This window comes from Ictalurus furcatus, chromosome 19, assembly GCF_023375685.1.
Source record: "Ictalurus furcatus strain D&B chromosome 19, Billie_1.0, whole genome shotgun sequence".
Lineage (NCBI taxonomy): Eukaryota > Metazoa > Chordata > Actinopteri > Siluriformes > Ictaluridae > Ictalurus > Ictalurus furcatus.
In genome coordinates this window covers 9,511,926-9,535,142 of record NC_071273.1, presented here as the reverse complement: position 1 = coordinate 9,535,142, position 23,217 = coordinate 9,511,926, and the positions used below count along the sequence as shown (strand labels likewise).

At 36.0% G+C, this 23,217-nt stretch overlaps 1 protein-coding gene across 4 annotated transcripts in view; it reads left to right on the top strand.

Annotated features, from left to right (window-relative positions):
• Window positions 1-23,217, top strand: part of sfmbt2 (Scm like with four mbt domains 2) — a 64,257-nt gene that overhangs the window by 2,984 nt on the left and 38,056 nt on the right. For 2 of the 4 annotated variants that reach the window (XM_053649956.1, XM_053649955.1), the window contains exons 1-4: window positions 4,274-4,339; window positions 7,159-7,314; window positions 13,634-13,728; window positions 17,303-17,543. In XM_053649956.1, the coding sequence (XP_053505931.1) occupies window positions 4,336-4,339; window positions 7,159-7,314; window positions 13,634-13,728; window positions 17,303-17,543 (496 nt within the window). In that variant the 5' untranslated portion in view covers window positions 4,274-4,335. Of the gene's footprint in view, window positions 1-4,273; window positions 4,340-7,158; window positions 7,315-13,633; window positions 13,729-17,302; window positions 17,544-23,217 lie in introns of those variants that run through there. The other 2 variants (XM_053649957.1, XM_053649958.1) reach the window with 2 other exon arrangements.

The window sequence follows — 23,217 nt, the reverse complement described above, 5'->3', positions numbered from 1 at the left end:
TTATTATTATTATTATTATTATCATCATCTATCATCTAGATTCCTATCGTTATTTTCTAATGTCACAAATCTGTATTAATTTCACCACCCAGAGAGCTTTTCTTCTGATGTGGTGGTTTTTATGTGTCTCAATTTAGAATCTAGTTTGAGTCGATGCATTTTACATTTGGCAGATTGTTTTATGTAAAAGAGGTGACATCCAGTCCAATCCAATCCGATCCAGTCCAAGCATACAGCTGAGCAATTGAAGATTAAAGGCCTTGGCAGTCATGGGATTTAAACACAACCAATCGCTCACTAGCTTCCCTTGAAACGGATGCGTCCGTCAGCAGGAATACAAACTAAACCAAAAAACATTCACTTCTGCAAATTATTTTTACATCGAACTGGAAATGACTTACTCAATATTTTAATAAGTAATTTTTTATGATATATAATGGACTCTATTAGTCTCTCTCTCTCTCTCTCTCTCTCTCTCTCTCTCTCTCTCTCTCTCGCTCTGTTGATTTAATTGGTGTATCAAATAATGGTACAGTTATGTGATTTCAAAGCTTGGGTTATAAAGTACGTGGATATTAATGAGTAATAAATTAGGAAAGCAAATCTAAAGTCTGAAATTGAAAACTACAGAGACTGCATATTGTAACATTGCAACACTCTCTCTGTGGTAATGTGATGAGGTCCCAGTGATCCAGTAATCAGATCGTTTGTCCTTGGGTCATGGAGATTGGGTAACTGCCTATCTTTGAAGTGATCTGGCAGAGCTTTGGGAAATTGGTTGTTGTCATTTGTTGTTACATGTTCATTAAAAAAAATAAATATTTTTTTAAATCACCCGAGCCAACTTGTACTGTATGTAAAGTTAATAATGGTTATGGATTAGGATTAGGATTAGCACTTATGGCTGCATACGAATTTGTATAAACATCTTGTAATTCCAAAAATTGTGGTTTGATTATATCTCTTACACACCATTAACACTGCTACGCAACAAAGCAACAGGCAGCCATTCATTTCCCATGCTGATTCTAGCAACAAGCAGCAAGTCTAAAAAGGATTTCTCTGTTTTATGAAATTGGGTTATGGTGCAACGAATCAACAAATCGAAAAAGGAAGGATCCAGTAAATTCTGAGGACCAGATGTGTGCTCGATGTTTTTGCTTATCCTCCAGTTTCTACCCTTCTAAGCTGCATTTCGTTACTAGCAATCTCTTTAATTTTCATGGGACTTAACTCAATTACTGTACAGTAAAATGGAAGAAAACGTCAGCTTCATTTTCTGTTGCTAGTAAGCTTTACTGCTGTAACATAAAATTAGTCAGTTGGTCAAGTATATCTTCTTTATAAGGATGCATTGTCTCTGAACCTCTCATGTTCCAAGCTGGCTATAGAGATAGATATAGACTTTCAGTTCTCTAAATAGTTTAAAGAAATGTGAATGCATATATATATATATATATATATATATATATATATATATATATATATATATATATATATAGAGAAAGAGAGAGAGAGACCCACAAATGAGTTTTTGTTCCAATCTTTTTCTTTCAGGTTTAATCATGTTTTTGATCAAATGTATTAGAATTTTTTATTTTTAATTTGCTATGTGTACATATATATATATTAGGCCGAACATGTTTAATAGTAATGAATTTATAGAATTGATATTTTCACAACATATGATCTCCAGGGTATGAACAACTTAACAGAAATGTGGTGCATTTGCAATATCATAATGTATTAGTTAAAATTTAAAGCAGTAACTTGGCAAAAGATTTATACAATTTTCTTTAAGCGTCATTACTTTTGCAGCGAGTGGGGAGGCTAATGTTGCTGAGAAGTAAACCAAGTCCATTTCGCCCAAAAAACAAACATGTCTGACCGACTATGGCTGAAGTGGATTTTTTCAAAAATTTTTTTTAGAAACCATTCTTTTACCCTTCCAGACCAGACAAATATTTATCTGTGAGTCAGATATTATGCAGCAACTTTTATCCAAAGTGACTAGCAAAGCCAGAATCCAAACACAGAGCTGAACAGTTATGTTGAGAGCCAGAAACAGACACGTCGTGAACATTTCTGAGATTTGAACTCCCATACGATTCGAAATGTTTTTAAAATAACGTCTCGCTGTATTGACTTTCTCCTGGTATGATGGACGGCCAATAAAGTTTGTGTCGTTTCGAACTGGATACAAAATCCTCAGGCTGTTTCTGATGAAGTGTGACCTAAAACCACAGAGAGTGTTTTTCCCATGGAAATGTCAGCCAAAACACACTCACCCATACTCTCTCACACAGAATCTAATTACAGGATAACAGAAATTGTGTTGAGCGTTCTTTATGTATTCCTGTTTGTGCCGGTTGACTTCATGCAAAGTCAGTGTACCTGCCAAATTACCTAATCTCCATAATCAAAACCTGTAGATTTAGTCTAGCTGACAGGGAAATTCTTCATTTCCGTTTGCTCATTTGCTCACTTTTTATTGATTGGAGTTCTCAGATCAAATATAGTTGGACTGGGGTGTGGAAACGTTTCATTTAAACATGTTTCTGCATTCTTTTTATTTTTATTTTAAATAGACAGATTTTCAGTCCGTGCAGGATTGCATGGAGGTTTTTTTTTTGTGATTGTTGCAGTCAAAAATGTTTGATTATTTCAGAAACAGAAATTCTGCAAAAAGTGTATATGCTATCATTAAGCACATTAAAGTCCATAGAGCTCATAACATACAGTACGTCTGAGTGGAACAAGTAATCTTATATTAATTGAATTAGTGATTTTGGTTTCCCATGTCAGATAATTTGCTGACGTGAAAGCTTTTAATTATGGCAAATTAATTAGAATGGCTGCTGGATAAAAATGACTAAACCATTTTATAAACGCTGCTTCTTGGCTAATGAGTACCCATTAATCTCAGACGGTCCAGATGGTGTTTTGCATTGTTTAAATCGCACTGTAGTATAAATCAAACTCCTAAATTTTGTATTAATACATACTCACTAAAAGTTGAGAACTGCCTAACTATTAACCCAACTAAGTTTTGATGGAGCATCTTCCCACTGCTGGGTTATTTTTAACTCTGTGTTTCTGTACCTCAGCTATTGGGTTAAAAAAAAAAAAAAAGCAAATACTTTATTTTCAGATTATTCATATTTATTTCTATTCAGCTGCAATTTGTAGTGTCACGCATGCATGTAACACTATACTAGACAGCACAGAAAAAACTGCAGGGGTATGTTAAGGTACAAATGAATATGAACTTGTTTGTTTCCATTGAATGGAGCAATTGTAATAATGCTAGCAGTCCTCAAGTGTTGTATCATGAGTAACATAATGTCTGTAGGATTAACACTGAAATGAGCAAAAAATTACCCTCATTTTACATTTGACCTTAATTGGGAAATACCTGCAAGGTTATTTCAGGACATGACTGCACATTATACTTACAGTAACTGAGATAATAAGCTAACGAAAATAACGTCTGCTAACTTAATGTAACTAATAAGGTGGACATTAATTACATGAAAACAGCTACAACATGGGAGATATTAGGATGTTTGAGATATTAAGGAAAGCAGCAGGCTGGATATCAGCTCAGCAAGTTCTCTCTGTTAAAAGCTGAAACATTATAATTTAAAATGTCATCACAGCCTGTTAGACTGGTATCAAAATATTCCAATTATGACACAAATAACCCAATTAATCTAACCATAATGTATAAGGCAGTGGTTGGGTTAAAAGAACAACCCAGCTTGTTTTGGTGTGATATTGTGTGCTTATGGTTGAAAATGGTTTCCAGAACAAATGTAAATAGTTAAGTTAATGCTCATCTATAAATTTACTTATTTTATTCCTATTTTGTACTTAAATTACATTATTTCTCCAAACAAGTAGTTATCCTAAGGATTAATGTAAGCCTTTTATAGCCTACACATTGCAATAATAGTTTTAACTTTGGCTATACAGTAGCGACCCTATATGTTGGAAGTCAATGACATTAGAAATGAATACACGACGTAAAGGCCTAATGCACGGCATGTATTGAGTTGCAGTTTCATTACAGTGTGAGTATATGATATGGCAACCTGGAAATGTTAGTATTAGCAGAAACATGTCATATCTGATCATCAGTTTTGTTTTGTTTTTCCTGTCCAAGGATGCCAATAGTGATGGAATGCTTGGCTGCTCATGCATTCCTAAGTATGCATTCAAATGAGAACACCAAGAGAATGTAGTCTGTAAACATGACTCCACAGAGCAGTATGGGGTAACTACCAGGGAAGTGTCTTTTGGTCATTTTGACAGTTTGAGTAGTCAACAAGGCTGATGAGTAAGTACCAGAATATTCCAAATTCCCAGGGAATGAGGGGAGTTCTTATAACAACCCTTTGTATATAGCCTACTATAATTTTAAGTCTTTAGATAACATTTTAACTGTGTCTGACTGTGGTAAAGGACGTGATCCAAGTCTTCATTTATAGCTTGAAATTATGTGTGATTGTGAGGCAATGGGACATTGTATTAAAAGCAGATCAATAGGTCAGCTTTGCATGTTATTACTTGCATTATACTATATCTTACTTAAAAGCTGATGGATTTGAGATTTTGCCCATACTGGCGCAAGCTTCTTATGGAAACATGTGTTGCATTGTGTCCTTCATCAGCACATGGATTAACCTGATGACTGCAAGTACCAAATAACATTCAATAAAAATTCAGACCCATGTCCCGAACTGCATTCTGAGCGTTTTAAAAGGATGCCTAAATAACTATTATACTGTCCCACTAGTGCATTAACATAATGTTTAGTTGGATAGAATGTGGTTTGGCACACAGCCCAAGTATTCATGACTCTGAGGACATAATTATCTGCTGCTGTTGTCTCTTCTTCTCAGTATTTCAGAAGTGTGTACAAACTTTTATGGTGTACTTCTGCCTATTTTACATGGAAAACAGTAGCAGTAGCAGTTTCAGTTAAAGCTGTTCTGTGTCTTCTACCAGCAGTGTGCTGGTCAGTAACCTTATTCGCATGCTGTAGGCTGCGGCACAGGCTTAATCGTGATATGCTTCGTTGTGTCACATGAATGTTAACAAACTTGACACCAAAAGAAAATATGTTGTCAAGTAGAGAAAATGCCCAGCTTTTTCCGGAACCTGTACAAGGCATGTTGTCCACGTTTATTAAATGTATAAATATAAATACATATATTTCCTTTCCTGTGAAATGTGTTTGTATTAAATGGTACACACAGCAGTTAAACAGTGCATCAAGAGTGAGCAGACATCTCGACCGACCAGCTCTTGAGCAAATTAAACCGAATTTGAAATGCAAAAAATACACAAACACATAAAGGTTCCAGCATTCTATAAATAGATCCTCGAGAACTATTTATAGAACTCGTGCTGTAACTGCTTTGTTAAAATCTATACTATTGCTTTAAATTTTACAGTGTACTTGGCAATGGTAGAAAAAGCTGAGGAATTGTTTTTGGTCCATTTCTATTGCCCACAGGCTATTTTTGACACACAGACCTGGCAAGCCTGGACACTTACGTACAGTATAAATGCAAGCAAAAAGGGTTTAATGACTATTAAACCTCACATTCTTTTATTTCATGCAAGTTTTAGTATATTTAATGGCAGAGAATGTGAGTTTTGTCCAGTGTTTCACTCACTGCTATGCTGTACAGTGCCCAGTGCTCTATACACTTATTGTCCTTATAGTGAATAGTGAAAGTGAGTCTATACTCAAATGAGGCTTTAGCATTCACCTAATGTACATGCACACACACACACACACACACACACACACACACACACACACACACACGTACAGCTCTCATGTTAAAACTCTCTCACTCTCATGTTAATTCAATATTGTATTGTCATTTCGACTTACCAAGATCTCTGGGAATTAAAATTTTCCATTCAGAGAGACTGAGGTTAATTACGGTCTCCCAACCAGTCTGCTGGCAACCTTATTAGCACACACAGCTACACAACTACATTGAGTGACTTGCTTTGTGGGTTTTTTTTTTTTGGTCTTAATTTTGTCACATTGCATGTTTTTAAAGACAACTATTTAGCTAACTATTGGTACAACTTTGGTCTTCAGACTTTGTGTATGCCATTTGTGCAGTAAGTGTAAGCCATACGTTCCTACCTCTACAGCCACTGTTACTAAAATCATATTAAACATTTTCAACTGAAGAATACAACTTCATTTATGTATTTAGGTTTTTTTTTTGTAGTTTGGTCCTAGATTACAGTGAGTAATCCAGTAAAATTAATTTTAAGAAGTGGTCTTTTTTTTTTTTTCCATCCACACATTTATGGTGTCGTCATGATTGATAATTACTGTCTTTTACTCTTGCCCGTTCCTACACAGCACAGTCTAACCACACGGAACAGCATGAGCACTATCAGGATACACTAAATGGTATAATTGCCGCAGCCAAGAAAAAGGAAAATGAAATTTAGGTTGGAACACTGTCAATATTTATACCACACTATATTTATATATTAAACCAAAGAGTCAAGGACAAACACAAGATATACTATAACCCTCTCTCTCTCGATCTTTACTTGCTTTTCTTCCTCATTCAGAACACGTACAGATCCAGTCACTCAGTGGACACAGTCTGACCTCGAGGCATGCATAATCAGTTTTAGTGAGAAATAATTATGCAAAGAACTAATAATTATGATCATATTGTGATTGGATACAGAGGACATTCTGTATCTAATCCACTGGGTTTACACAGCGAACATGTCATGAGTTCTGGATTTTCATAAGGATTTGGGATCAGTTCAATCCAGGAAGTCTGATTGGTTGTGTACAGTTCCTCTGATGCAGTAACATCTACAACATAACTGCATTTACATTCACGCGAGTCCCCAGAATCACATTTCTAGACTTTCTGAAAACCACAGATTTCTGGGAATAGTGTGTGTGTGTGTGTGTGTGTGTGTGTGTGTGTGTATATATATATATATATATATATAATGTATGTATGTATATGTGTATATATATATAATGTATGTATATATGTATAAAATCATCTCCAGTAAGACTTTGCTATGCATTCACTATTGAAGGTTATTATTCATTTGGTTATTAAATTGACCCTTGACCACTGTGTTTCCAAGTGCAGGCCTCGAATCACTGTGAGCTGACAAAGTGGAAAACGGTCATCAGGACTCTACGTTTCCAAGGCAACAGCCTTCACAAGGAACCAACGATGACATCAGCAGGGGGGAGCACTCAGAGCCCGTCCAATGGGAGAGCAGAACACAGTCACTCAGGTGAGACCGAATCATCTGCACACACACTGCATCTCATATTACTGCTGGGCCCAAACACTCTCAGTCCTCTAACCAATTACTTTTACTAGTTATCAAAAAAAAAACAACACATTACCCAGGTGTGTATAGTAAGTAAGTAATTTATTTCTAAAGCACATTTAAAAAACCAAAAGTTGCCCAAAATGCTGTAGATATACTGTATGAGAATAAAATAATCAAAATAGAGACTACACAATAAATAATAAGACAAGTATATAAATGCTATTTATATTTGTATCATTTAAAACTGAGTCAAATCCAGGTATCTGTTAAAACATCTGAAATCTATCTGAATATACAGTTTACCCCTCTACATGATTCTTTTTTTTTATTATTATTATTGTGTTGCCGTACATTGTAATGACCATGCAGGCAGGGACATGCGAAGGCATTTTACTGGAATTTTGGAAGTGCTGGAATTTTTACTGGGAAATTATGTGCTGGAATTTTAAGCAGCAGACATGTGGCATACGCTAGGACATCACACTCGTATGAATTATACGACAGTACGGTTGGATTTTCTATCAGAAAGGCGATGATTCATTTTTTTTTTTATAGCAGCACGGTTCTGAATATTAACAACTGTTATGGACCTGGATTTAGGGTTAGCACTTGTTCTCTCTCTCTCTTTCTCTCGCTCTCTCTCTCTCTCTCTTTCTTCTTACACTCTCTTCTACTCTCTACTCTACTTCTACTTCTCTATTCACTTCTACTGTTTATCTAGAACCTCTTCAGAAGAAATTCTCTGTATAATGTTTGCTTCTCTTCTGTCTTGGGTAAACTCTGACTTGTGGTTTTATTTTATTCTGACTCTGCATGCCTGATTATTGGGCTTTAGATTCTAACATAAATGTTACAGTATATGGTTTACAGTATATTAATGCACTCATTCTAATAAGTTGTGGTTTCTACAACAGCTTAAACATGTTAAACATGGGGACTTATGGTGGATTATGGAACAGAATTGTAATTTTTTTTTTTTTAAGTGCTGTTATATAGCAAATAAAAATCTGATTTTTTTTTCTCTCTTGAAGTTAATGAGACAAAAAAAAAAAAACACGCTTCTTGTCATTTGTCATGTTACAGAGAAACCAGAAAACGCAAATCCTCTGGCCTGAAGACTCGAGTCTCACAAACATGTGACTATGAACAGATAAAAAGCACAATGTGTCGTTCATATTCATATCAAATTCAAAGTCATTATTGGGAACTCAATGTGATTTAAGATTAAGATGACTATTATTTTCAGCAATGCCAAAAACTGCTTAAAATCCTCACCATTCCAGCACCCATCCTCTGAATCCTAGGCATGAAGTAGGGACATACTCTAAACGACTCTTGGTAATTTGTTATTTTCTTATTGTTTATGTAAATGCAGGTTATGATTATATGTTTCCAGAGCAGTGTTACCTGAATTCAGTCTCCCACTGCCCCCCATATAGTACCATCTATAGAGTAAATACTGACATTGTGTATGTATTGTACGTTATCATCTTAGCTGCTTTCAGTCAATACACAAACTGTAGTGTACACTACTGAAGATTAGGGGTGTCTGTCGCTCCTTCTGGGTTGATGCGATACGTAACCGGATACATCATCCGATGTATAAATAAACAGTTAAAGCAGCCAACTATCCAGGGCACTGTAATTCAGTATTGAGCTTTTTTTAATCTGGAAAAAAACAAATAAAGTTAGTTTGAGATCATGTCTCCTTCTCTGAGACATGTAGTAGCTATCACAAATTTCCCCTCACAATGCACAGCGCTGTAAGCTCTGTCAGTGCTTGCTCTCCTTGGGCTTTGTCACTGCTTTGCCATGCACCTTTATCATGCCATCAGTCTGTTTCCTAATGTGTTCACCTGTTTCGTGTTTATCTACTTATACTCTTGTGTGACTATGTCTGATAAGTGTGTTTTTAAGCCTGTCATAGCCATTGCTCTTGATCAGCACCTCTGTATTTGACCTACAAACATGGATTATCCTGCCTGCCTGTGCTTTGACCTCTGCTTAGATTTCTGACTGTGTTTTCTGGTTAATAAAACTCACTTGTTTTCCCCTTTTACACGTGTAGGTTTCAAGATGAAATTTAAACCAGTATAGTGATTCAAATCGGTGACTCGTTAAACCCATACTCAAGAATAATGTAACGCTTGTCGATCCCTATGATTTCCAAATGAAATATTTCTATATTTAATGTAGAATTCTGAACATATTATTCAACACTCTCGGTGAAATGAAGTACATTAGTGAATCAAATGAGCAAATGCCCCACTGCAATATTGCATTTCTTTTTCATTCATTTAATTCAAACTGTTTTTGGTGCACAGTACAGCTTACGAAAAACTTTCCATCGAAGACCCCGACACACTGTTGATAGACGCATGGCTTCTATAGGCTCGTATGGCAGATTCAAATACACGTTGTTTTAATAGAAGGGAAAAACTCATTGAACAGCAAGCTTTTAATACATCAGTGGTTGAATGGGTTTTGGCTTTGCATAAACAATACAAATATTTGAGTGTGTGTGTGTGTGTGTGTGTGTGTGTGTGTGTGTGTACATTCTTAGCCTAGGCTTGTTATAGCCCTGTCTGTGGTGATGTCATAACCACTGTAATGATGTAATGAGATTACCAATGTATTAGAGAGACAGATCGAGAGAAGGAGAAGTGGTAATTTGCCCAGTCACTTGCGTACATGTTGAAGAGTGTGATGCAAGCGCACAGCAATACTGTGGTCTATAACTGAGAAAACAAAGCCAACCATAGCATTAAGTACTTTAGATACACCCTTTGTTCACGAGTGAAGTGTCAATAAAAATAGGCACTTGTACTCTTTTGCTGCACCAGCTGTAACATACTGTAGATATGGATGCAATTCATAACATTGTATAAACAGTAATGTAACTAAAGCGAAAAAAAATTGTGTTGAAGGCTAAAGCCTAATTTAGGCTGAGGTAGAAAAGCCTGAAATACACTGAATACTGCACACCTCAGTGTTATTGCTGGGTCGAGAAACAGACCAACCAACCAAAAATATCTATTCCGTAGCAGTGCAGTGGTCAGATGATGCAGGGGTAGATAACACAGACTGTGCACCGAAAAAGCAGTAAACCTAACAGCTAAACATGACATTGTGCCAACTTTAGTAGGTGTCTTAGTAGACCAACAAGAAGCAGGAAGTCATATTTACAGCTAGATCATTCAGGAAATAACAGTTCCTCTAGATAATGATGCTTAAATATCCCTACTATTTGGTCAGTGTTGATAATTATGTGGAGGGGATGTATCTTCTACCTGATAACATGATTAATGGGCGTAGGCACAAGGTAGGCATAGGCATACATGATAAACCTACCTGCAGCAGTCATTAAACTCACCCTTTAAATACAGACAACTACTGTAACGGATCATGCTCAATTCATTAGTTAATCTGAATTAAACTCAGTATAGTTCAAATGAACTTGCATCCCTGTGATCATGAGGCAGGCATTAATAAATAAAACATACTGTGTCAGACCTAAATAGAGGTAAATAGAGGTAGCTAGTCGAGTGAATTTGAATGGCAGTTTTACAATACGCGACATATATATATGTGTGTGTGTGTGTGTGTGTGTGTGTGTATATATATATATATATATATATATATATATATATATATATATGGATACACAATATGTATACAATACTGCTCACAAACTGCAAAATAAACTGCTTGATGATTTATTTAATGCCTGCCAATCAAATTTCTTTTTTTATCTTTATGTTAAAAATATTTTTTATTTTAAACTAACAAATAAATAACACTGAAAATGAGAAGAAAAATGTCATTTATAAGATATATAAAAGAACAACAAAATAGATACCAAAGACATCACATGGATTATTATAAAAATGGATTATGGCATAATTTATCACTATATTGATATGAACATGTCCTCATATCACCCAGCTCTTGAAAGAGGATTACCTCAGGGGTTCTCAAATAGACATTTTGACTTTTTCTGTGACCTCAAGCCTTGACCAGCCTACTTTTTATTATTATTATTAATTCCAGATTTATAATTTAGGACGGTTGTATCTTTTGAAGATTTTATTTTGTCATTAATATATAGTCATGTGAAAAACAAGTACACCCCAAATTGACATATTTGGCCAAGCACACATTTGATCCTTTTTGAAACAGTGCCTATTAATAAAGTTGATATACTTGATCAAAACCACAAGGAAATGTATTCAACAGAAATACCAATAGATGTGATATTCTTCCGTGGAAACAGTAAGTACACTCTTGGCCTCAGAAGCTAGTATTACTTCCTTTAGCAGAAATAACTTCTTGTAGGCGTTTTGCATAATTGTCCACCAGGCTTGCTGGAATTTTTGACCACTCTTCCTTGCAATATTCTTTAAGGTGCAAGATGTTTGATGGTTTTCTTGCATGTACTGCTCGTTTCAAATCCCCCACAACATTTCAATGGGATTCATATCCAAGCTTAGACTAGGCCATTCCATAACCCTCCATTTCTTCTTTTGACCCATTCCTTGGTGGATTTGCTAGTGTGCTTAGGATCATTATCCTGTTGAAAGGTCCACTATCAGTTCAACTTCAACTTTTGGACAGATGGCCTCACATTATCTTCAAGCACTCTTTGATATAATGCAAGCTGTCCAGTCCCTGAGGCAGCAAAGCAACCCCAAACCATAACATTTCCACCACCCTGCTTCACAGTTGGTATGAGGTGTTTCTCCTGAAAAGCTGTCTTTTGTCACTGCCAAACATGTCTGCTGTTACTGTGGCCAAACAACTCTCTTTTCATCTGTCCAGAGCACATTATTCCAAAAGGCTTGGTCTTTGTCTATATGCTCATTGATTTTGAGATGTAGTACTGTCCTTCAGAAGCTAAATAAGATATTTACATGTTTCCCAGAAGACAAAATAATAACAATTTACACCAGTCATCCTGTTCAAAAGTTTAATGTATCGTAAAACATCATATAGCCGCTTTTGGAAAGGGGTCAAATATGCAGAAGATGCTGGAAAAGTAAAGCATGTGCAGGACCTGGAGGATTTTTCTGAAGAACAGTGGGCAGTTTAACTGCTCAGGACAAACAAGGGTCTCATGAACAACTCTCACAAAACATAAACACAGTCACTGATCATCCAGGTAACGACACACAGTATTAAGAATCAAACGTATAATAACTTTTGAACTAGTTAATTCGTGTAAATTCAGTTAGTATTGTATCTTGTGGATTATATGTAAATATATGTTATGTGAAATAGCTTCTTCAGGGCAGAACTAAATAAAAAAATAATGCAATTTTTAGGATCTCTCTTATTTATTTATTTTTAAATGATTAACATTTTGCAGATTCTGCAAGGGATATGTAAATTTATGAGCACAACTGTAAATATGTGATTTGCAACATAACGCCAGTTTGTTCAGTGGAGGTAGATGGATGGGGAAATTTGTATATTGTTAACGCTGAATTCCTACACTCGTGCAGCATGTTAAGATAGCGGAAAAAGACTAAAATGGCACATACACTATGAACTGAATGCGACTTCCAGTAAAGTTCCACAACAGTATCTCGTAAAGCTGCTCATCATGGTTAGTGATATTTCTAAATATTCATTTGTAAAACAAATGAATAAAACAAAAGTGATTGTTTTAGTTTTTTGTTAGTCTCCCCCCCCCCGTGTCCTGTCCTGCTTGTGAGGCTGTAATACACCCTCACGGGACACCAGTCCATCACAGGGCACCATACACACACTCATTTGCCTTCAAACATATTCATTAATATTTCAAAAATATTACAGCAGGAATAGCCCAATATGGAAAGAAATGTCAATGTAAATCAAATTTCTCAACAATGACTGTGAATCCAGGGGATTTACCATGACAGTCCGCTGTGATTCCTTTCCAGACTAACGTGTGACTAATACCGGGTGTAACAGTTGTGCATCATGAGGCTTCGCACTTGAGTTAAAACATGCGTGGTGTGCAGGTTTAGCGTTGCCCACATCGCTGGTACTTTTTAGTGAAAATAACAGAGATGTGAACAGTTAGGGAAATACAAGAAGCTTCTTAGTGTGACAAATAATTTATATATTGTTTTTATTCATAGCTTAGTATTATTTTCCTTTTCCCCTCTTATTGTCTCCACACTATGCTCTCTCCCCGTTTCTCTTTATGTTTCTCTCTGTCTGCCTGAATTCTCATTGTCTCCCTGTCTCTCTCTCTCTCTCTCTCTCTCTCTCTCTCTCTCTCTCTCTCTGTCAGATATGGAGTGTGGAGAAGAGGAACTGGATTTTAACTGGGATGAGTATCTGGAGGAAACAGGAGCCACAGCAGCTGCACACACCTCATTCAAACATGTAAGTTCTGCTAAGCATTGAGTACAGAAAACATTATACGCTGCTAAGCCAGGCATCTCTCTAGACGCACACATGGCAGATTAAGGAGGCGAGGAAGGTCGACGGAATTTGGAAACCAGTCTCAGTGTAATCCAGGATCAGATCAGAACACACACTGTAGCCTGCAGGTCTATATTCACTAGAGCTTGTTAATCTAGAGGAAATATTTTTCAGTTTCTGAAACACACAAAGTTATACATTTTAATAATTGAAATGTTGGAGGGCTAATGACTAAAAGTTGAGCTGAATTGAATTGAATTCAGTTCATGAAGGAAATAAAAATGACAGTTTTCGTGTATTCCTCGGTTTAGACGTTTCTCATATAGAAGTTTTATCAGGAAGGTTTCATATTGAGTACTGCATATACACTGATTGACATTTAATTAAGCACCCATTGCTGGTATCTATACTCATAGACCCATTTATCGGGTGCGCCTGCCATATAAGTGCACTTTGTTAGTGTGCTAGCCATCTATTCCAAATTTAATGATAGAAAAGGATTTTTATTGATCATTACTGATCAGATTATAAGTACACTTCAAGCATTATAAGCTTCAGGGTCAGGTTATTTGTCTTTTATTTGCTTTGAAATTCTTGGTGTTTCTCTGCTATCGTATAATAAATCTATAATCTAAAGAAAGTACAAATATTCAAATATCAACTGTATGAAAATACACAGATCTGAAAAAGAAGTGTTAAGATAAAAATATAAATGAAGTGTGCACAAATTCACAAAACCACACATAATTAAGCATGAAAAAAAAAAGAACAGATCCCAGCAGAGCTACCAGCATGGCCATGTTATAAAACACTGTGCTGTTTTGTGCAAGTGTGAATAAGACTTGCTGCTTCCAGCAGGAGCCATAGCATGTTGGTCTCTGAAGACACCAGTTTGGCAAAGTTGGTACAGTGTGAGGTTTAGATGAGCTAATTTACATGAGATGAGATAGTTTACTAAGTTACGTTTGCAGCAGGATGGCCAAGTTATTGTGAAGTGTCACACGTGCTGGTATACGATTTGGTGACTTCAGCAAGGTGTACGTGTGTGTTTTGAGTAAGTGAGAAAGAGAGAGAGAGAGAGAGAGAGAGAGAGAGAGAGAGAGAGAGAAATTGCTCAGACAAATCATTGTGTATTTTCTTCTTCTTTTATTGCTATTATTTTATACAACTTTTTTTTTTTTATTGCGTCTGAATATGTGTAAATGTGTATGTCTGTAATTTAATGTTACCAATGCTTTGGCAGTGTAAAGCCTTTTACCATGCCAATAAAGCTACTTAAATCTTGAAATCTTTAGAGAGAGAGAGAGAGAGCGAGAGAGAGAGAGATGAGATCTCCAGTGATGGACTGCTGTCTCACCCAGGGCCCAGGGTGTATTCCTGCTTTGTGTCCAGTATTATCAAGTCCAAGATAAAGCAGTTGAATGAATGAATAAACAGAAAATGGATGGATGGATGAACATGCAGACTAATGTTTACTACTTGTAATGCTTTGACAGGACTTTTACTTATAACAGACGTTATGAGGCAGTATACATGTCCAAGACGCACATGCAGGGGCACCGCTAGAGTTTCTGGGCCCCCTGGCTATTTTGTACTCTGGGCCCCAAGCCCCAACCCACCAATTATCTTTCTTATTGCCACATATAAAAACAATCATTATCAATAAGCATAACAATTATTGCATATTCAATAAGAGACTATAAAGAACTAAATTTGAGCAGTTTATTAAATTAACTGAAATTATGCATTTATAACTATATATACAAATAACTATATATATATATATATATATATATATATATATATATATATATATATATATATATATATATATATAGTTATTTGTATATATAGTTATAAATGCATAATTTCAGTTAATTTAATAAACACAATATATACACACACAGTACAGGTAATTAACACCATTGTAGTCTCCTCCGGCTGAAGCTCTCTCTCTCTCTCTCTCTCTCTCTCTCTCTCTCTCTCTATCTCATACACAGACACTATAGAAACTCCGTCTGGATGTCTTTATAAGCTGTTGACTTGTAATTTCTTATTCCCCAAGTCCCAAGAACAATGAACTGTATTATTATTATTTATTATTATTATAATTTCTTCTTATTATTTTTATTAATTGAATGAATAATAAGTTTCACACACCAGCAGCTCCAGAAAGAAATGTGGAAATGAGCTAAAACAGTGACAGGATCATTGAATCAGTGAATTGAACTATTCATTCTATTTGTGAATGAATCATTCACACTGGTTTTATCAACGGGATTCTCCAATTCATCTAAATGAACCGACTCGAACAAACGATTCACTCACGAATCGGACATCATTGCAACACATCTCTGATAAACACACTCGGGACAATTAAAGCAGATTTATACGATTACATTAAATTTCGATCAATTCCTCAAAGAAAGCTGTTACAAGCTTTCGGAAAGCTTGAATATACACAACACTGGACTAGTTTTACTGTCGCTTAGTGCTTTTCCGTCCTTTTTGAAGCTCAGTGCTCCATAACTATTTACTATGTAAACATACATTCTTGGAAATATTGTGTTCCAACTTCCACGGATAGACATCGTGGGGAGTAACTGATAGAATTTCTGTTTGATGTCAATTATAACAGCTTCATACGGGCTCGCTTCAGAATGAGGAACATAAATCACCTTATTTTTAAAAAAACTGGGTGATTAGTCCTGTCTTGCTCTCTCCTCTTTTCCATATTTTTCTTTCCTCTTTTGGTATCCCGATTATGTCTGTGCCGTCTCTTGCTATCTACCTGATGCATGTAACGACTCACAACTGTGAAGTGCCGCGTTTCTGAATAATCTGCAAACGTCTTAAGGGGACTCACACATGCACTTGGCACAGTCTGAGGTCATTCATTATAGCGTGCTTCTTAATAGATTATTGTGCAAAGAAGCCATTTAAATACCAAACTCATACAGGAAAATATGAGGTTCTGCTGGGCCCCCTGTCTGACCAGGGCCCTTAGAATTATCCTAATCTTACCCCTCATTACAGCACCCTTGCACACATGTGTAGGATTTATTGGGATAAATCCAAGAATGATAGTCAGTCATAGTCCGGAACAACGGTTGGTACATGGGTAGGCAGCATTAAGAGGCAAAATCATAATCGGAAATCAAGCGTGGGAATCAGAACTAAAGAAATAAGACTCAGAAACGCTGAACAAGACACAACAAGCAAAGACATACTGTACTGAAAAGGGCCTGCGCTTCACTCAGAATGGAATATTTAAATGTGATTGTCTCCCTTTTTACATGTGGGAGTAACCAGATTTTAAAATGCCCTAACTTTACTTGTGGTTGAGACGCATGCAAAAGGGAAACCCATTTCAGTTCAGGAAAGTAAGCCTGTTGAAGAAAATGTCACCACTTGAAGGGTTTTCCCAGGCCACCATACATATGACATCATTTCTGAGATGACATACCTAGTGAGGGAATAAGGTGCGGCCGAACTCTCAAGGTGACATGCAGAACTGTGCGTTTGGCTTGTTCAGGTGGAGCTGAGCCTGCAGAGCAGTTTCCAGGCTGGGATGAAGTTGGAGGTGGCCGATAGGAGTCGCGCTGACACATACTGGGTTGCTACCGTCATCACAACATGTGGCCAGCTGCTGTTGCTGCGCTACTGTGGCTACAATGACGAGCGCAGCGCTGACTTCTGGTGTGACGTCATGACTGCAGAGCTGCATCCTGTGGGCTGGTGTGCGCAGAACAACAAACTGCTGCAGCCACCTGAAGGTAACACACACACACATAGAAACTTCCCACACATTACATATACATATATAATATACATATTATAGCGTGAGGTGAATATGGAACTTGATTCGTCTTTATTTCACAAATATATCTCTCACAGGAAGACATAGATATATAAATATACACCCAGATACATGCATATACATATACTGTGTTTATACATGATATTAAAGCAGTATTTTGTTGACAAATGCACACAATTTTCCTCGCTAAATGTAGATACTCAGCCTTGCTATCTGACATTTACTTCTTCAGTTATTCACTAGGGCCATGAGACTAATATTGCTTACCAGTAAATGAAGTGTATAGCATCTGTTTAATATGGGGGAACCTCTTACTTAAATAATCTCATATTTGCCAGTAATGTTAATGGACCGGTGACTTTCATGCACGGGTTGGTTGGTTAGTCTGTAGTTCATTGCCACTTTGTAAGTTATTGTTTTAATACGGCTCACTGTGGAACATAAGAGCTGTTAATTAAAATGAATGTTGTTGTTTTTTTGTTAGTTTTTATTTATTTATTTTTTTTTTGGAAAAAATATATATAAATTAAAATCTTTTGACTGCCTCTCTGTAAATGCTGTAGGGACTGAAAGTGAATATGTTACTTGTTAAGGTAACAGGGCTGATATGTACAGTAATAAGTTTGGCATTTTGCTCTAATAGAGATGACAATAATTAGAAAAGGCATTTCTAATTCAAATGTAGTAACTATAGTAATTTAAGTATGACATGGCATACAGTTGAAGAGATAAAATTAAAAAGAAAATATTAATAATAATAAACACAATTTAAAAAATTGCACTTCCCTAATCAGAAAGAGTATGGCAGTCACAATATACATATTAGTGTATGCTTAGGTAAAATGAATATATATATATATATATATATATATATATATATATATATATATATATATATATATATATATATATATATATGATTGTATGATTTTGTTTGGAAACTTAAATTGGCAAAAATGTGACAAGTTTATGAATGAAAAGACATTTTGAAATGAAACAAGAAATGAGACATTTTCTGATTGTACTACTGCCTCTAAATAGAAAGTAAATTTTTGTTCTAGTTGGCTCTCATGCGAAATGACAATAAATGACCTTTGATATACCTTTGAGCAATAAGAACTAATGCACCTATCTAAGTTCACAACAGAAAACAGAGAGTGCTCTATTTGCAGTACATGGGCCACTATTTGTATGGTAAACATGGTTGTTGTCGTCATCCCTGTTACCTGTATGTCAACTCCGTTTTTGAGACACATTTTGGTATTAATATGTTAAAAAGAGAAAATAGGATGAAATGAAGCATGAGCTCAGATATATTGTAAAACAATAAGGAGATTATTTGAAATTAAAGTAAAGCAACATCTTAAGATACTCAACGTAATTTTGATAACCGCATAATTAAATTATCTATTGAATTTGATCATGTATCTATTGACTAGTCATAAATAACCCTTATTGTAGTTTGTAACAAAGTGTATAAAGTTCATGTAGATAATATAATATTAAGCATATAAGAATATAAGCAGTAAGAATATAAGCAGTTAAATTTAAGTTATGGTTTTGATATATATAGTTTTCCTTGGCGAGAGATATTCAGACCATTTGGTCAACTGAGACGCTTCTTAGTCAGGATTGGCTGTAGTTATTTGCCTGTTTAATTAAGGAAAAGGTGAATGCAAAGCGAGCTGACATACGCACCCTTCTAGTGGGGTAACAACTGCCTGACAAAGTGTGGACACAAAAGAGGGTTTACTGATGCATTATCTGGAGTAAAAAAAAAAAAAAAGGAGTGTGTGTTTAGTAGAACTAAATATAGAATCTACATAATAGCTTAGAGGTCAATCACTGTGGCATGCATAACTGAGTTATAGTTAGGTTTTGATCTATATATAGAGTTATTTTATTAGTTTATGTTGTTATAAAGCTGTTATACTGAAAGAATAACACTCTGACCACAAACCAGCTATAAATATACAACATGTAACATAAATGACGTATCCATGCATGATGAATATTGTACAAACAATTGTCGGCACATGCATAATTTGTGGTTAGGTGACGTTTACATTATTCGACATTGTGTATTTGAGCAGCTTTAAGACTTCATATTAGGTTTGTCTATGCACAAAGTCAAGATAATACCACAAGCTACAATATTTGACCTAACTATTTATAGATACATTTCTTTTGTGTGTATTATATCTCATGTTTAAAACCTCATATGATGTCAGACACATGAATATATTGATATTGTGTTAAGCAATGTATCATTCATAGTATTCAAGAAGCTCAGTATTTTTATTGAGAACACTTTGAAATATTTCGTCATTCAAGAGGAGGCCATGTAGGCAAGCAGTAATTTTGTGTAGCATGTGCACGCTCCATGGGAAAATAATAATAATAAAAAAGACTTAAGGTTAGCTAAGGTTAAGTAACTTATATAATTCCCATTTTTAAAAGAAACACCACCTTCTCAGTCAGAGTAGTAGTAGTAATAGTAGTAGTTAGTAGTAGTAATCAAGTATTTTTCAGTGTTTTCATAAAAGGTTAGATCTGTCTGGAGATACTATATAAATTTTATATCAGCAAACACACAATAAAAGTAGCAACTACTCAACAACCTTCTTGCAAAAAAACAAGTTTATTACTCATGATGAATGAGTTTATGATATTTTCCCATGACACAAGGTTTTTGGAGGTTCTATGTGCCACAGGATTGTTTTCTTTGTACCAAAGAAACTTATATAAACATATAGAAGGTTTTATGCGCTTCCAATTGGGAGAATAATGAAGTGTCACTGAGTCATAATGATGAGCTGACTCAAACTTCTGATGACTGGCTCGCATTCATGTTGCTTCAGATCTGACTGCCAGTTTCCGTGAATTCAGTAACTGATGTTAATCAACATGGCCGGTCTGGACTGTGGAAATGCAGCGGTTGTCGTTCAGAGCTAGTGACCGGAAGCTCACTTTCAGGACTCCAGAAAGTCACTGTCTAAATGCTCAGCTCTGTGATTGAGGTGTATTCTGCAGCACTCTTTGGTTAAATGCTTTTAAAAGTTAATATATATGCTAATATCCCTTGCCCTTCGTAAACACTGAGCCCAGATTCTGACTTCTGACAGCATCCAAGTGTTCTGACTTCTGACAGTTTTGTGTCATACTCATATATTGTAAAGTTATATTTAGCAATATCCAGGGAAAATTTAGAACCAGGTACAAAACACTCTAACACCCCAGACCCCCCCCCCCCCCCCCCAGAGCCAAGGATGTGCCAATAAATCATTCTGAAAATCATTGCACCAGGAATGTTGACACAAAGCAGGTTGGGGCCATGGATTCATGCTGCTGGCGCCAAAATCTGACCCTACCATCTGTGTGCCTCAGCAGAAATCAAGATTCTGAGATGCTTTTCTGCTCACTACAATTTTACAGAGTGGTTATCTGAGTTACTGTAGCCTTTCGGTCAACTCAAACCAGTCTGGCCATTCTTCGTTCAACAAGATGTCTCCATCTACAGAGCTGCCCACTCACTCTATTTTTTTTTCTTTATTGCACCATTCTGAGCATGATATTCCCAGGAGTTTGCCTATATCGGTATGATTTTATGTGTTGCACTGTTGCCACACGATTGGCTGATTAGATAAGTGCATGAATGATTAGGTGTACAGGTGCTCCTAATAAAATGCTCAGTGAGTGTATATACAAATAAAGAGAGATACCATTACTGCTGTACATAAACTTATATACTGACATACACATAAAAATGTATTAATTGATTATGACTAGACTAAAATCAGATCATTCAATCACTCAAAGATACACAAATGAAGGGCACTAGAACCACTCTCAGGCATCCTGATAAGGTACATTTTGTTTTCTTACTGCTAATCCCCACTACTTTTTCCTCCTTATGTTCCTACTTTATTTTCCCCTTTTTACTGAAAAGCTAACGTGGTAGGAGTGCCGGAAGTTATGAAAATATTGGCGAATGAAGAGACTGGTTTGAGCTAATAGGAATAGGTTACAGTAACTTAAATAACCACTCTTTACAAACGTAGTGAGATCTTCAACTGTTCAGTTTCAGTATCACTCAGTAGATGTTTCATAAGTGTTTAGATTATCTTGAAAGTTTTATTTCACACTATAATTTGTGACCATGAGCAGCGCATTATTTGACATGTAAATTCCCCTCCCAACCCACATCTTGTCACACCATCTGGTCGCATCTTCCTGGAAAACAAATGTTGAAGTTCGGACAAAATTCAAATTGAAAAAACTTCCCATTTATCAACCTAGACATGTTCGTCATTAGAAGCTTTCTTCTTTGTTTGTGGGCATGAGGAACTACACTAATGTAAATAAAACATAGTTTATCATTATGCACTTGGCATGCCGATATCATGGCTACAGGTGTAACTTGTCTATTAGCAGCCTGATCAAGCAGTGTCTTGTGTCTGTGTGTGCACTGGTGGGGTTTTTTTTGTTGTTGTTGTGTTTTTCCAGCAATAAATGAAAGCCCCGTTTGTCTTCCAGAGAACAAAAACAGCTTTTGAAACTTGCAGACAAAAATAGAATCAAGAGGGCTCAAATGGTACGGTGACATAACAATACTAGTGCTTCAGGATAAAGACAGACGATTGTAGATTTTGTTCTTCATCATAACAGTTACAGATTTAATTAATTCCGGCAGTAATTAATAAACAACGGTATCCCTTTCAACATGCATTTTGAATAAATCGGTCACTGACTAATCCACTTACCAGTTTGGTATGAATTACATAACGGATTACAGTACAGGCAGCAATGGGTATTAATAAGGGTGTGAAAATTCTCCCAATTGGTGCAGGGTCTATGCCTTTCAATTCTAGAAAAGGAGGTGTGGTCTGTCAATTGATAATTTTATCTAGAAATAATTCAGTCCACGGGATATGCATAACGTCTCCGGTTTAGAGTCTGTCTTCCCCAGTGTCCTTGTATACACACTGTGTAAGCAGCTGTTTTCAGTTCCTGCTTGTTCTCAGGGAGTTTTGCTTTAGTTTTGCCTTCAGCAAGTGACATGCAGCTCAGTTGGATTCAGGTCAGGTGATTCACTTTGCGCCATTGCATAACTGTGCAATATGTAACCCTGTGCAACCCTGTCCAATGATTTTTGAAGTTTTTGGCTGAATTCGAGCCAATAATATAGTCCTGTACACTTCAGAATTCATTCTTCTGCTTATGTCAGCAGTCACATCATCAGGAAATAGAAGGGAACCAGTTTATACATGCCTGTACCATAAGATGAGGTGGTATGCTTCAGATCATGAGCATTCATTCCCTTTTCTATACTCTTCTCTTCCAAACATTCTTGTTCAAATTTATCTTTGTCTCATCTGCCCATAGGATGCTGTTCCATAAATGTTCAGGCTTTTTAATTTGTTGTGGTTTTTTTTTTTTGGCTCTAATCTGGTCTTCCTGTTTTTGAGGCTTACACATGGTTACATCTTGTGGTATACCTTAATTATTTACTCTGGTGAAGGCTTCTCTTGATTGTTGACTTTGACACAAATATACAAATATCTCCTGGAGTATGTTCTTGTTATGGCCAATTGTTGTAAAGGGGGGTTTCTTCACCACGGAAAGAATTC